Consider the following 17,127-nt stretch of genomic DNA (forward strand, 5'->3'; position numbering starts at 1 on the left):
CTGTAGAGAAACTTCCCTGGCCTCTCCTCCAACTGAATTCTGCACCTCCCTCTGTGCTCCTACAGCTCCTGAGCTACCACCACCATATCACCTGAAACATATCTATTCAATCACCTCCCCACTGGAGAGTGAGCTCCTTGGTGCAGAATATATGTTATGCCTATCTCTGTGCACTCAATAGGTGTTCAATAAATACTTGTTTAATAAATGTCCAGAAGCAGCCCAAACTACCAGTTGTAATGGGAGGGGGTGTGATAGGTAACATGGACTCAGGATGTGAACTCCATTTAAGTGAAGTAGGAATGAAGTGGGCATTCTACTCAAAATGTGATCCCCCAGCCCTGATGGGGTGATAATTCCCCTTCTTCCCCTGCCTGCCCTCAACCCACACACCCAGTGGTTTTATTTGAGGGTTACTATTTTAGAACTCACTCTTTCCAACTCAGGGGTGTGAGAAATGATAGCAGGAGTCCATCATGGCTCCAGAGAGCTCCAAATGCATTCAGTGGATCACCCACTCTCTTGTTGCAGGGAAACCTTTCACTTCCCCTCACTTATGGGAACAGAGCTTTCTCCTTCTGTAACCTTAACTGGCACTGTGCTCATAGCTCCATTCTGGGCACTTTCACATCAGTTTTGTCACTTGTCCTCCCAGTCTCTGTAAGCTGCAGGCAGGACTGACAACCCCTGACCTTTCAAAGGCCCTGGTACTTTTCATTTCCCCCAGGATATCCAAGTCCATGGTTTTATCAGATACCAATCTAGATAACAAAACCTAAAGTAGTTAAAAGACTGGATCAAGGTCACACAGGATGTGTGTAGGACCACAGGTCCATAGAGGACTAACTTCCTGTACAAGTGTGACCCTCTGAGATGGCACAAGTAGGGAATCTCTGAAGGTTATCAGCTTCTCAGAAGAGACTGCAAAGCTGCTGAGGAGCAGGAAACAGAGGTGACAATCTTGACGATCTGTGTTCTCTTAGAAAGAGTGCTGAGATGCATGAGTGTTGGGGAGACCATTGAGTGTTGGGGCCAAGAGCATTAGTCACAACGAGGTAGAATGCCTAGAACTAGAGAATCCCTTACAAGCAACTCATGAGACTGGAAATCCATAGCAAGATGGAATACATGGTCACTTTGCCAACATAATAAACAAAGAAGAAGTAAATTCTTTGGTTTTGCCAATATGGTTGCCAAGTCACTTGGGGGAAGTGTGTTGTAGAAACAGGACACCATTATCCAAAGGCCAGGGCTCAAGATGGGGTCTGGAGGAGCGTAAACTAGTGAAGCAATGCATCAGGGCGGCCACACTCCCACCCCCTCAAGCCAGCCAGCCCCACTCTTCTGGAAGTGGAAAGGGCCTTCGACACCCACCACAGCCTGCTCTTTTGCAGTCAGGAGTGGAAGGCAGCGACAGGTTCTAAAAAACCTTCAGTATTCTTGATGAAGCATCTTACTTCCTTCAAACAACACTTTTATGCATGTTTCGATCTCTTTCCAGGCTGGAACATCCAGCCAGAGAGGAAAATAAACCAGTAGCACTTTACTGAGTACCTGCTATGGGGCAGGCCCTATGTCAGGCACCAGGAAGCACTTCACACCCCCTCCCCTTTGGAAAGTGGTGAGTGTTCAAAAAGGCTTCCCCAAAATGGCATGTAAACATTTATATTAGTTTGCTTTGTTTTCAATAGCAAATATACATGATAACTGTACAAAATTTAGAAAATATAGGAAATCATAAGAAAGCAAAAATTACCCAGCATTCTGTATGTAGTTTTGCATTTTATGAATGATACTTAATAGTCTTTCTTGAGCTAATATATTTTAATATTGTTACTTTATATTCTTCCCTGTCATTAAAAACTTAAATTCCTGGAAATCAAGACTCAGCCCTCTGAATGCCATGTCATTCCTTAAAAGTGCAGGTCTCTTGTCTGCTTTTTAGGAATGAGGTGTCAACTTGGAGTGATTCCAAATCAGCATGCATGATATTTCATTGCATGGATATACCAAAATTTTATGCCAAAATGTATCTTTAACCATTATGTTACTTAAGTCAGCCCATTCAGATTGTTCTAACTTTTCTCTATTATACATTGGGCTGAAACTTGAAGGATAATTAGCCAGGAAAAGAGGGGGGGTATTCAGGCAAAGAACAAGGGGCCTACACTTTTAAAATGTATAAAATAGATTAATTGAAATGTTCAGTAGTAATTATAATAGTAACTAATACATAGTACTTATTATGAGCCAGCGATGTTCTAACTCTTTTATAGATGCTAATGTATTTGGTCCTATTAGTATTATCTCCTGTCACACTTTCGGAAACTGAAGCATAGACAGGTAAGTAATCTATGGAAGAACACAGAGCTAATCATAATAGATTTGGAAATGACCCGAAAGAGGTCTGGCTCTAGAGTATAAGTAAATCAGAAAAGGAAAATGTGCTTGTTACAAATTTATGTTAAAAGCTTATCACCTGCCTGGCCATGGTGGTTCAGTGGTTGAGTGTCGACCTATGAACCGAGAGGTCATGGTTCGATTCCCAGTCTGGGCACATGCCTGAGTTTTAGGCTCAATCCCTAGTGGGGGACGGGCAGCTGATCAATGATTCTTTCTCATCACTGATGTTTCTATCTCTCTCCCCCTTCCTCTCTGAAATCAATCTATATATATAAGCTTAATAGCCAAAGTTTTGTAATTACGATGTAAAATGTCTTTCAGTTTTACATATTGCATGTCTTTTAAACAGTGGAATTCATGGCTTTCTCTCTTTTCCTTAGAAAGTTAAGGGAATTAAATAGTGGTTTTCCTTATTTGTTCTAAATATTAACCTCTGCAGCTCTCGTGGGATGTACCCATGTTTATATTACTCACTCTGCCCTGTGATTTACAAGAAGAGGAAATTGTGCTGTGCCAAGTTGACACCTCATTCCTAAAAAGCAGACAAGAGACCTGCACATCTAAGGAATTGCATGTCATTCAGAGGGCTGAGTCCTAATTTCCAGGAAGTTTGAAGGTGGCAAGTAATGTGGCCAAAGAGGGGGCAGAGGTCAGGTCATAGAGAAGCTTCCGTTTCATGCTGGAAACAACTCAGTATTTGAAGGATTTTTAACAGAGAGAAACAGACTGATTTGCACTTTAGCAAAATCCCTTCAGATGCTGTGTGATGATGGGACAGCTTTGAGAGGCAAACTGGCAGAAAACCCAGTTGACAGGACACTCTTAGAGCTGTCATGGAGAGGAATGAGGAGGGTCTGACCTAAGACAGTGGCCATGGGGATGGTGAGAAGCAGACACATTTAATTTCAAAATCCAATAGAGTCAGTGAATGAATACAGTAGCCTCCCCTTATCTCGGGGGATACATTCCAAGTCCCACAGTGGATGCCTAAAGTCTCAGGCAATACTACCCTACATATATTTTGTCCAGTTGTTCGTATGGATAAATCCTATATAATAAAAGCCTAATATGCTAAGTGTCCAACCATTCATTCGACTGTTGGACCAGTCACTATGACGTGCACTGACCACCAGGGGGCATATGCTTCAACTGGTAGGTTAGCTTGCTGCTGGGGTCCAGCCTATCAGGACTGGGCAAAATGGGCCAGACACACCCTGGAGCCCTCCCACAGTCCCTCCCTGACCCCAATCGGCCACCGGTGGGGTCCCTCGGCCTGGCCTGCACCCTCTCACAATCCAGGACCCCTTGGGCAATGTCAGAGAGCTGGTTTCAGCCTGATCCTCACAGGCCAGGCCAAGGGACCTCACCAGTGCATGAATCTGTGCACCGGGCCTCTAGTACATAAGAATAAACTGTGTTTCATGTTCTCACAACTGTAAACCTCCTTTCGCCAACCCCTGTATGCTTTTGCCTATACTACATGCATACTTTTTCACTTAAAGGAAGCACTTTACAGCTTCTCTTTGGCATATCCCAATTGCCAGCATCATTACTCTTGCACTTTGGAGCCAAGATTAAGTAAAATAAGTGTTAGTTGAACACAAGCACAGTGATACCAACAATCACTCTGATAACTGAGATGGCTACTGAGCGACTAATGGCAGACAGTGTATACAGTGTGGGTACACCAGACCAAGACAGGATTCACATCCCCAGTGGGATGGAGCAGGACAGTGTACAGTTTAAAACGTATTAATTTTTTATCATTGAATTTTTCATTTAAAATTTGGAACATGATTGACCATGGGTAACTGAAACCAAGGAAAGTGAAAGCACAGATAAGGGGGGACCACTGGAGGTGAAGTGGGGGGACTAGCCGAAAGTGACTCCCAGGTTTCTGACTTGGGAGCTGGGTAGAAGAGAATGCCTTTTACTGAGTAGAGAATGCAGAAGAGAAGCAGGGACAGGGAGAAGGATCTAATCCAATGCCCAGATGTATGCCTTGATCTACTGTACACATACAAAGAAATGGCCAGAGGAGCATGACAAGGACTCAAGATAGAAAAGCAGAGGGAGAGGACTGCATAGAGACATTGTCCCTCTAGGAGGCTAGAAAGGGGCGCAGGGCATTGTTTCTACCTACAAGAAAGGTGGAGTCACGCCTGCTGCAACCTGACTCCGGGCCACACCTGAAAAAAGGAGGCTGAGGCTGGGCCAAACAGGAGCATCAATATTAGTGAACCCATCCTAACCGGTTTGGCTCAGTGGATAGAGTGTCGGCCTGCGGACTGAAGGGTCCCGGGTTCAATTCCGGTTAAGGGCATGTACCTTGGTTGCGGGCACATCCCCAGTAGGGGGTGTGCAGGAGGCAGCTGATTGATGTTTCTAACTCTCTATCCCTCTCCCTTCCTCTCTGTGAAAAATCAATAAAATATATAAAAAATATATAAAATAAAAATGTTTTTTAAAAAAATATTAGTGAACCCATCCATGGAGCCCCCAGTGTCAAAGGGAGAGAGCTGAGATTGACACCTGGGGAAGTGCAACTTTAGGGCCAGAAACAGAAAGGGAACCAACCCAGCAGGGCCAGGGCTTGGGAAGCAATGAGGACAAGGCAGTGATGTTGCAGAACATGAATTGCTCAGCCAGAATTCCCTGCACTCAAGGCTGGGGTGTTCTGCTGGACTGAGATGGGGCCTCAAAGAGGCTGGAATGAGCCAGGAATCTAGGGCACAGATCAAGCCCCTCCATGCTGAGGACCCACCGTGTTGGCGGCTGGCTACTTTCTGCCACCGCTGCCTAAGAGACCTTGGTTGATCCCCCAAAGATCAAGACCTTGACTCTATGGCTTTTCTGGCCTTTCCTTCTTAGTATTTCAATTCCATAGTGGGACTAGGACATAACACATACTGTTAATTAAATCAGTGATTTGTTCATTCATTCACCCAATTTTTATTAAGCTCCACTATGTGCCAGGCGTTGTGGTTATCACTGGAGATACACTGCTAAATGATGCAGACAGTGAAATATAAAACTGACCAATTCTATCTGCGTGATCCTGCCCTAATCATTTCACCTGGGAACATCAATTTTCCACCTAGGAAATTTCTAAGACCCTTCGCAATCAACTCAACCATCCCAAGGCTCCCTCACATTATTCAGTCAACACATGCAGAGTAAATACACACTTTGCATACAAGTATGTTATTTTCCAATTTGAGTAAAAAACAACAACCATAAGACAAAAGGCTATTTCCTGGTTTTAGGACTGATAGGGAAAAATCTTACACATATAATTACTAAGATAGAATTTTATATTCAATAAGTCACCTTTATTAAAATAAACAAAATTATAAGAAATAGAGACTATGTCAGAAAATTCATCATGTTATAATTATCATGTGCTAGGATTTGGTTTAAATCTACTAACAAGACATGGTATGAATTTGGTTTGAAATCAACAGGACATGGTCTAAATTTTTTGACGAGAAAATTACATAAATAATGCACATAATGCAACACGGTAAGTGCTGTAATCATGGAACAGATAACAGAGGCCATTATCAGAAAGTGGCTGATTCAGCATTTTCCATTTCCTTTTTCTTGTCCTGCCCAACTCATAGAAACTAGCTCTCATACACTGAATCACAAGTATGAAGGGGGTTTCCCCCAAGAAGTAAAGGAGGGAACACAATTCAGGATATCAACTGGGCAGAGGATGTGGGTGAGGAGGAGGCATTGTCTGTGATCTAGAATTTCCAATGAAACAAGTGATAGACTCAGTTTTCCGGAACTGACAGTAACAAGGGATGACACCTGGATGCTAAAGCCTCAGTGAAACCGGCCATTGTCCTGACCTTGTCTTTGCTTCACCTCCTTCAAGACCAGCATTAGCAATCACAGGGATGGGACAGAAACATAGCCCACATGTTTCAGAGAAGGAACTCGACAGACACAGGAAGGACAGAATTCCTAAGGTGTGGTCTCACTTTGCTTATGTTTGTTTCCTCCATTGTTCTAGCCCCTTTTGGGGGAATTCTACACCCTCGGATATGGCCCCAATTTAGCTCCATTGTCCATATTTGCTCCACCAGTGTGCAGCGACACCGACAGCTCTCTCCTGCTGAGCCAGCAATTTTACACCTGTAACTGCATCAGCTGGACCCCTGCACATCCCCATCCATGTATGTTCAAATCCTGGGCAATGTTCAAGACCCAACCAAAATCCCATCCCTTTCAAGAAGCCTTCCTCAGCCCTCCCAAGGGAGGTCATTGCTTCCTCCCCCTCCTTTATTTCCCCCCAGGAATCTTAGCACTTTCTTCTAAGTGCTGTGGTTACCTGTTTATATATATTCCGCCCCTCCTAGTAGACCAGGGGCATCTAGAGGACAAAGGTCATTAAGAAGAACTAAATCTGTTTCTCATTATAAAATGTCACTTATGCCTATTCATTATGTAACAATAAAATAATAAAGAATGGAGAAGGAAAAACCATACAGACCTGACTGAGAAAGTAGGCCCTTTCACACCACTGACATTATGAATCAAAAAGAATAAAAACAGAAAACTGCTTTGAATTTGGCATTATTTATGTAAATATTATACAGGTTCCTTAAAATAGTTCAGAGACATGGAAATCAACATTTCATTTTGGCAAAGGCCCTTGGACAGAAACTTGGTATATTTCTCTCAAATTAAAATTAAATAATCGACAACAACCTACTTTTCAACCAGGGTTGCTGTAAATGTTTTAAAACAAAATGTGTTTGTAAATTGGTGAGCTGACTAGGAAGGTCAAACATGTTCACGTTAAAAAATTGAGAAAATACCCAGCTGGCGTGGCTCAGTGGTTGTGTGTCAATCTATGAGCCAGAAGATCACGGTTCAATTCCCAGCCAGGGCACATGCCTGGATTGTGGGCTGAGTCCCCAAGTGTGGGGCCTGCAGGAGGCAGCTGATCAATGATTCTCTTTCATCATTGTTTTTATCTCTCTCTCCCTCTCCCTTCCTCTCTGAAATCAATAAATATAAATTTTTAAAAAATGAGGAAACTGCAGAAATAGAGAAAAATAAGAAAAATAGCCATCCATAGATCTTTCACACATATATATAAGTACTATTACAGCATTGGGGCATTTATTTCCAATGCTTTTTATTTTTTCTTGCCTAGCATATGTATATGGTTATATTTGTCATATGTGTGTATATATTTGTATAATTCTTCATCTTGTACAATTTGTATAATTTTTCATCTTACATTTCTCCCCATCTTACATTTTTTAATATATTTTTATTTATTTCAGCGAGGAAGGGAGGGGGAGAAAGAGACAGAAACATCAATGATGACAGAGAATCATTGATCGGCTGCCTCTTGCATGCTCCACACTGGGGACCGAGCCTGCAACCCGGGCATGTGCCTTTGACTGGAATTGAACCCAGGGCCCTTTAGTCCATAGGCTGATGCTCTTTCCACTGAGCCAAACCAGCCAGTGCTCATCTTACATTTTTGTAACTGATATTATTCTACTACACTCCATTCAGATTAAGGGCTTAACGATAAGCAAGCCAGTGGATGTGCCATATTTTTCTTTATCATTTCTGATAGAGGAACACTTGGGTCTCCTTATTTTGGAGCTATAAATGATGCTGGGTCAGATATATGTTCATGTTGGAAGATGCTTTCTTATTTGGGTTGGTTTCTTTAGAACTCTTTCCTAGAAATGTGTTCAAGTTACCAGGTATAAATATTTTTAGGCTCCTGACATATTAACACCCACATCTAATGTTTCTTTATGATCCTCAACTAGTATTTAACGTAGTGACCCTAGTCATTCAATGACCATTAGATGAGTGGACAAATGACAGGACCATGACCTCATCCTTCCTAGTCCCCTAGCAGGGACTCCTTACTTCCGTTGCTTACATCCAATCAAGGCTGTGCCACCCTCCACAACATCATCACATCTACCCCATCTGAGTGGTTAGAGCAGCTGGGGAAGCACAGACGTTTCAGCCCTGTGGGTTGGATGGGGCTGAAGAGTTCATGTATAGGTTCTATGGAAAGGGACCGGCTAAGAATAGCCCGGAGTCAAGACACTCTTCTCTCCTCCTGCTCTCGGGGGAAACCATTTCCTCACAAGAAACCAGAACAAGTCACGAGTTGTGGGCTCAGACTTACAGCTCAGAGAAGCTATTCTTGGATATCCTGTACCCCTGTGGTCACCCAGGACCCTGAGTTGTGCAACACTCAGCCTATGCTTAAAAATTTCCCACCTCACCCCGGGATTCCATTTCCTCATCCACAGGGCTGCCTATAAAGAGTAGGGGAGATGGCTTCACAAAGCAGAAGGACGCAGCCAGCAGTGAGTGCCTGCTCCCATCTCTGCTCTTCTGACAAGCGAGCTCACAGTTCATCTGCTCAGCATCATGAAGGTCTCCGGGGCTGCCCTGGCCGTCCTCCTCTGCACCATGGCCCTCTGCAGCCAGGTCTTGTCTGCACCAGGTGAGTCTGAGCTGCTGCAGTATCCCTGCTCTCTGGCCACGGTCAGACCACAACCATCTTTTTTTGTGGTCTTGAGAGCCTCCAAGAGAAAACAGAGAACTTCTTAAAGGACCATAAAGCATCTTTGCTTTTTTTCTGCAAGACTTGTATTTTCATTCAAAGGGTGTTAACTAGCCTTGTCCCCATATCTGAGAGCCAGGGTCGGGTAGGGGAGCAATAGTCCCATTTTACAGATGGCAAAGTAGAGACCTAAGCAAGTGAGTTCACCAGAGACAGAATCCAAGTCTTGTTACTGCCCGGTGGTGTTATTCTGCAGCTAACCCATTCTAGGTCCCCCAAGAGCTCTTTCCTTGGATGTCATAGGAGATATGTCCAAGGTTTCTCTCTTGCTGGGGTATGGCTTCTTGAATCAGACAGGATTGCCTGAAGGGAGATGAGATTACAGAACAGTCTGCTTGGATGCCTGGATCACAAAAAAAGAAAGACAGTACCCACAGTGAAGACTCAAAGAGAACGAGGATACATTCAGAAGCAAGGACAGAGACAGGGATTCTTCTAAACAAAAATGCCCAGAGCCTTCTAGTGACCTTGTCTCCCAGCCCACGCCCTGAGCAAGGCTGTCTTCCTCACCCTCTCAGGGATTAGCTCTCAGATCTTGCCTTTGCTCCTGAACTGTGACTCAGGCTCATTCTGTCCCTTCCTCTACAGTTGGTGCTGACACCCCGACCGCCTGCTGCTTCACCTATGCGCCTCGGCAGATTCCACGGACATACATCGTCGACTATTTTGAGACCAGCAGCCAGTGTTCCAAGTCTGGTGTCATGTAAGTGCCAGTCTTCCTGCCCATCCCTGGGGAGATAGAGGGGGGGGCAGTGCCCAGGGGCACAGAAGGGCCCTGTCCTCCAGGAGATCCTATCAACTATGCAGGACCCAGGTCGCTGAGATGTGGCCTGGCCTGGCCAGGGGCTTGCAGAGTCAGGGCAGGGGCTGGCCCAGCCCAGAGGGAAGGGAGGGGAAGAGGGGGCTGCAGCAGGATCCTCTGAGGGGCTCCCTGAGTCAGTGGGAAGAGCTCTCTGGATTGAGATAGGTGGCGGGTCCCTGAGAGAGCAAGGAGGCCCTGAGCTGCCCAGCACAGAGTGGGTGGAGGGCCACGGCGGGGCCAGGGTTCCCCTGCTGGACTCCCCAGTGTGTAACCCTCCATTCCTCTCCACAGCTTCCAAACCAGAAGAGGCCGGCAGGTCTGTGCCAACCCCAGTGAGGACTGGGTCCAGAAATACGTTGCCGACCTGGAGCTGAACGCCTGAGTGGCCTGGCAGCTTTGAGGAACCCAGTGACCTCAGTGGACCAACAGGAGACAGGGGCCTGAGCCTTGGAAACACCCCTGTCACCTCCACAGCTACCTCTCCTGTGGGCTGGTTGTTGCCAACACCCACACTCTGGGACTCTTCCTAACTTAAATTTCAGCTTATTTATACTATTTAATTTTTGTAATTTATTTTGAACATCATGCTGTGTTTGGGACTATTTGCTCCAAGAGATCTCGGGATACCTTCTTCACCACCCTTCCCTCCCCCTTCACTTGCACTGTGATTGGTAACAATTGAGCAACTGTCATCAGTTTGTTCTGGGCAGAGGTGGCGCCAAAGCCACCAGACTGACATATATGTATTAAACGTTTCTGCTCCGTGCTGTGTTCAGCATGGAGAAATAATAAAGATGCTCTTTTAAAAAAGTAAACTGGTATTAAGTTTGGTTTTGTTGATCTGGCAAATCAGAACCACTGGTTGAAAGGAGTAATAGGCAAAGAATAGAAAGATGCGAAATGGAGGGAAATTGGGAGAGATGGAAGGGGGCTACCACAGAGACACTCTGCTTGACACTGAAGCCACATTTCCAGAACACTGAAATTATGAATATTTTATAAATCAATTCATACTGTACATCTGCTAGGGGAATTCACACTCGAATGGATACCATTAAAAAGGATATTCATAGTACGTAGTTATGATAAATCACTTTCTTAATAACAATGACTAACATATTTGAGACTTACTCTAGGCTCAGTACTTTCATTGCAGTGTCTATTTAAGCTTCACAATGAGATAATATAGCTTACTGACAGAGAAGTAAACTGGGGCTAGGGCTCAGAGAGGTTAAGCAACTTGGCCAAGATCACACAGCAAATGGTACAACTGATTCCTGAACTAGACTTTGCTATAACTACAAACTATGATCTTAACCAGTAGCTAAGTTATTTCCCAAATGCAATCCACCTATATTCAATCACAAGCAATGATTGTGGTTTTTTAATCTTTATTGTTGAAAGTATTCCGAATGTTCCCTTCCCTCCCCCCCATTGACCCCCTCCAGCCCACGCTTGCCACCTGCCCAGGCCTTCTCCACCCTATTGTCTATGTCCAAGGGTTATGCATATTTGCATACAAGGTCTTTGGTTGATTACCTCCCATGCATCTACCTTCCCCACCTTCCCTCCAAGATCCCACACTCTGTTTCATCAACAATGATCGTTTAAACCACTCATATCAGAATTTTTAGATGGACCTGAAAATGTGTATTTCTACCAAGCTTATCGGGCTTTCCTCATGCATGTTAACAGCTGAGAATCACGGAAATAAGTCAAATAGGATTTACCACTCTTCCAAATGCGGTGCATACCTGCATATGGTAACAGGTATATTGCACCTTCTTTTCTTTGAATCCATGCTCCACAAAATGAATGGCTAATGTTAAAGGGAAAGCTAGCCAGTCTACATGTGGAGCAGGATTCTGTTTCTATGTTAACTGAGAAAGCTGAGTTATTTAATAGATGGATTGCCTGAGTTATACTTATAACTATAAGAAATGTACACTGAGCTAGGGTCCTTTTTGCCAAAGAAGGAGAAATCCAAAAGAGTTGTGGGAAAACAAACATGTATTAATTTTTATGAGCCATGATTATTTCATTTTGTTTAAAATAATCTAATTTTAATACCCAAATGAGTTTAGAATTATAGTGGTCAAACTCTTTTTAAATATATATATATTTTATTGATTTTTTACAGAGAGGAAGAGAGAGGGATAGAGAGTTAGAAACATCAATGAGAGAGAAATATCGATCGGCTGTTTCCTGCACACCTCCTACTGGGGATGTGCCCACAACCAAGGTACATGCCCTTGACCAGAATTGAACCTGGGACCTTTCAGTCCGCAGGCTGATGCTCTATCCACTGAGCCAAACCAGCTAGGGATAGTCAAACTCTTTAGAGTACAATTAAACACTCTTATTAAGCAAACATTAAAATACACATACTATCTGACATAGATATCATTGGCCTTGATTCCATCTCTAGGAATCTATTTTGTAGCAACATTATCAAAGGATGGGAATATATAGGCACTAGGATATTCTTTGCAGCATGGTTTATAAACAGCAAGCAAATGGAAACATCCATCAGTGAAGGATTAAGGCAGTACAGCAGCGGTTCTCAACCTGTGGGTCGCAACCCCTTTGGCAGTCGAACGACCCTTTCACAGGGGCCGCCTAAGACCAGCCTGCATATCAGATATTTACATTACGATTCATAACAGTAGCAAAATTACAGTTATGAAGTAGCAACGAAAATAATTTTATGGTTGGGTCACAACATGAGGAACTGTATTTAAAGGGCCAGAAGGTTGAGAATCACTGGAGTAGAGGATTGAGATGCCCACCAATGGAATATTTTGCAGTCAGTAAGAAGGATAACACACATTTATGCCTATGGCAAGTGTCCATAATGGTATGTACAAAAGGTATATATGTTAGCGTCTAATATATGTGTACACACTCTACACAAAAGTGTATCTATAAAATGCTATTATTTTTATCTTTAAAGCCATATCTACATATATATTTGCAAAGGCAAATATTTGTAAAGATACATTTCCATTAGCTAACCGATTTCTTAGAGGAAATGGGAATAACCCATTTTTCAGGAATGGGTATTTTTAGGAACGGGTACTTTTCCTTTTTATTTTCTGCACTTTTTTTTAAGTTTTATTTATTTTTCAGTGAGCATGAACTGCTTACCCCTCTGGTCTCATCTTACCCCACTCTTTTTTTTTTTTTATTTTATTGATTTTTTACAGAGAGGAAGGGAGAGAGATAGAGAGTTAGAAACATCGATGAGAGAGAAACATATATCAGCTGCCTCCTGCACACCTCCCACTGGGGATGTGCCCGCAACCCAGGTACATGCCCTTGACCGGAATCGAACCCGGGACCCTTCAGTCCGCAGGCCGACGCTCTATCCACTGAGCCAAACCGGTTTCGGCTTACCCCACTCTTTGATGGGTGATATTCTATCCATCGGAACCATTTTCTGGTTGGGAGTCTGAGCTGACACAGAGAAGACAGAGCTTGGCTAGTCGTAACAGTCTGTATGCCACAATGGCTTTTATATAATAAGGACAATGCAACAAAGGAGTCCTTTTGGCCAAGACTTTCGCATCATACACATACACACAGAGGGTCCTCCCAAGCAACATCTTACAATTCCCTCCCATTATGAGGGCCCTGTTCCCCTAACACCGTGGTCGGCAAACTGCAGCTCTCCAGCCACATGTGGCTCTTTGGCCCCTTGAGTGTGGCTCTTCCACAAAATACCACACGCAGGCGCACATGTACAGTGCGACTGAAACTTCCTAGCCCATGTGCAGAAGTTGGTATTTTGTGGAAGAGCCACACTCAAGGGGCAAAAGAGCCGCAGTTTGCCGACCACTGCCCTAATACCATCACCATCCACACCTGTGGTAAGTGTGAAGGCACGATCAGGAAAATGGGAGGAACAGCCTTGGTCTCCAAAGAAACAGTGAAGGTGTCCCCATTTCTTGTTGACTTCCAGCACTGGGGGACAAACAAAACCTGCTCATTTACACTAAACTGTTCCGCAAGGTCCAGCAATCCAAAGCCAAACAAGAAGCTTAACTAGCTCAACATCCCTTAAATACAAGTGTTGTGAACAGAGTAATAGAACAAAGACCCCTGTGAGGAAAAAGGGAGAATGGGGATTGCATTGTTAAGCAGGGTAAAGAGGCTTTCAGAGTCTGAGATGTGACTGAGATCCTTGGTCAGCCTCCTGGTTGACCTCCCTGGGAAATGCCCACCATGGACACATGCATGTGCTGGGGAAGAGCCCTCCTCTGGGGGCTGCCCACCTCCTGTCTGTGTGAGGTAGGAGCCTGGGGTTTGCCCGGGGTGTTGAGCAATCAATGGCCATTTTGGGCTGGTCTTGTGGTTTCTTTGGCAATGCAACACACTTCTAATAATAGCAGGTTTCTGGTTGTTCTTTCTGTCAATTCTATGGGCTAGACAACCAGAAACAAAGAGCTTGTCCAATTATACATCTTGCATTTTAACTGGGGTCGGGAATGTGTGCTTCCTAGCAAAGGCCTCAATACTACAGTCACCCCTACATCCCTACCTCCCAGGCCTCTGGTGAGAGTCCTCCGCTTCCATCTTGGCCCCTGCACAGGTGGGGCAATGTGCAGAAGTGATAATCCTCACCCGAGGATATTTTTTCCATTGATTTCAGAGTGAGAGTGGAAGGAAGGGGGAGAAACATCGATGTGAGAGAGATACATCAATTGGTTGCCTCCCGCACAGGCCCCAACTAGGGCCTGGGATCGAGCCCGCAACTAAGGTACGTGCCCTTGACTGGAATAGAACCTGGGACCCTTCAGCCAATGCTCTAACCTCTGAGCCAAACCGGGTAGGGCCCAGCACAATTATTTATGTACCTTCACAAGAAGGGAAGACAAATATTTCCTACGAGAGGGCGGGTGGGGGAGTTAGGGCCACAGTGGGACTCTGTTGTTTTGTGTGTGTTTTTCCCTGTTATGTCTCCCACCTCCCACTCTGCTTGTCCTACCTTTCGCTTGCAGTAGAAATTTCTGCATATGTAGCCCTTCTAGACTCCAGATGATGGCGACAGTCAACAGGTTGGGAAGGCCTTCCTTGGCAAAGCTGACTGTTTTTCCTTTCCCGATTTCAGATGAGCCCATTTCAATGTAGCCTCCATCTTCCTGGTGAATGCAGGAAGTAGCTATTATATTCCAATATACAGAATCTTACCTATCAAATTCTTTAATGTTGCAGCCTTAGTGTTTGACACAGGACCTTAGCACCCACCATACGACAGACCCAGTTCAACCCGCAGCAGCATCATGTGAGAGCGGTTCTCCAAGGTGGTGCCCAGACCACAGCACCTGAGAACTCATTAGAAATGCAAATTCCGAGCCCTCCTCTGGAAGGCGGAGCACAGCAATCCGGGTTTTAACAAATCTCCAGGTAATTCCCATGCACAACAAGTTTAAAACCCACTTCCATTTAACAATGGTGCTCACCAAATTCCCTCCTACTTTTTCTGATCAGCCAATCCCAGACTTCAGTCTGGGCTGTTACATTTTTTTAAAAATTGATTTCAGAGAGGAAGGGAGAAGGAGGGAGAGATAGAAACATCAATAATGAGAATCATTTATCGGCTGCCTCCTGCATGCCCTGCACTGGGGATCGAGGCATGTGCTCTTGACTGGAATCGAACCCAGGCCCTTCAGTCTGCAGGCTGACACCCTATCTACTGAGCCAAACCAGCTAGGGTGAGCTATTACTTTTAACTGACCTGTATCTCCACACAGATACAGGACTCTATTTCTCAGGATGCTGGAAGTTTCAAGGAGGAAAACAAGCAAACAAACCTAACTCAAAGAGGCTTGAATACATGAACCTGTGTCTCCAAGACTGAAGGGTACAGGCAAGGCCCACGGGCCCTGTTTTCTTCTCTTTCTGATCCCTCTTCCATGTGAGAATGCCAGGGGCTTCCAGTACCTTCCAGTGCTCCATGAATCCTTCATTTTCTTCAGGGAACAGAGAGTCTGTGTCCCATTGAAAAATATCACTAGGTTCTCTTGGATTTGACTGACTTAAGGTCAGAATCCCAATTCCTAACCATTCACCGTGGCTGTGGGGAGGGTTTCACTGATTTGCTTCCAGTGGTTCTCAACCTTCCTGATGCCACGACCCTTTAATACAGTTCCTCATGTTGTGGTGACCCCCAACCATAAAATTATTTTCGTTGCTACTTCATAACTGTAATTTTGCTACTGTTATGAATCATAATGTAAATATCTGATATGCAGGATGTATTTTCATTGTTCGCGACCCACAAGTTGAGAACCGCTTAATTAACTTAAACGAATCAAGGCACATTCCTGGATAGTGGGTTGGATGAATTTCATACAAACTTAAAGTCTGAGGATGATGGGGAAGAGTGGCTTCTCAAAGAACCATGGGTTTCTGGCATCAGGAAGGATGTAGAATAGACGCTGGTCAGGAAAAACCTATCTCCATTAAAATGTATTTGCTGGTCCTTTCCTGTAGCTTTTCCCCCCTTGATGCATGAAGGACACTAACACTGTGTATGTGATGAACACTTCTTCTCCTGTGCTCTCTAGTTGGCAAGCTCTTAGTCTCCCCGCTCTTGATTAAGAAGATGCTGACCTGTGTGTTTCCTATTGTCTTACAAATGACTACTGCCCAAATCTGAGGCTGGGACATCACACTCTTCGTGGTTCCAGAGTAACCACCAGAAAATGAGACTACATGTCGGCTCCAGGACATGCCGATGAGGGTAGGACTGGCCCCGCCACAGCACCGCCTAACCACTCCACACAAGCAGAAGGCCAGGGAGAGAGAATCGAAGATGGCGGCATAGGTAAACACCGGAGACTGCTGCCGCAAACAACCACTTCAAAAATACAACTAAAAGACGGAACGGACATCAACCAGAACCACAGGAAGGCTGGCTGAGGAGAGACTCTTCAACTAGAAGGAAAAACAACAGCATTATGAGGCTCAGAAGAGGCGCAGTGTGGAAAATTTAAAGGTACGGTGGTGCGTGCGCAAAGCGGGCTGGTGGCTGAGGGCGCGGTTGTCGTTTTCAATCAGGAGGGAGTCTCAGACTCTGGGCTACAGATCCGGGCGAGTCTCTAGGGACCCAGACTCAAACGGGAGAAGCGGGACTGTCTGGCTACGGTCCCTCCGAGGTTTGCAGCTGTTGCTGGGACAGAGAGGCAGAGCCCCTGGGGACGGACTGAGAGCAGCCATAGCTGCTCCCTCCACCCGCCCTGTTGATCCCGCCCCGCCCAAGCCCTGCGCAGAGCCATTTGCCGGATCGCCTCAGGCA

General features: G+C 44.8%; 1 protein-coding gene across 1 annotated transcript; it reads left to right on the forward strand.

The window, feature by feature from the left end:
• Positions 1-8,763: 8,763 nt before the first annotated feature.
• LOC102437330 (C-C motif chemokine 3-like 1) lies at positions 8,764-10,619 on the forward strand. Its single transcript, XM_006101908.3, has 3 exons — positions 8,764-8,905; positions 9,614-9,728; positions 10,119-10,619. The coding sequence occupies exons 1-3, from the start codon at positions 8,830-8,832 to the stop codon at positions 10,207-10,209; spliced, it is 282 nt and encodes a 93-aa protein (XP_006101970.1). The 5' UTR covers positions 8,764-8,829; the 3' UTR covers positions 10,210-10,619.
• Positions 10,620-17,127: the final 6,508 nt, after the last annotated feature.

The sequence above is a fragment of the Myotis lucifugus genome, unplaced genomic scaffold, assembly GCF_000147115.1.
Source record: "Myotis lucifugus unplaced genomic scaffold, Myoluc2.0 scaffold_387, whole genome shotgun sequence".
NCBI lineage: Eukaryota > Metazoa > Chordata > Mammalia > Chiroptera > Vespertilionidae > Myotis > Myotis lucifugus.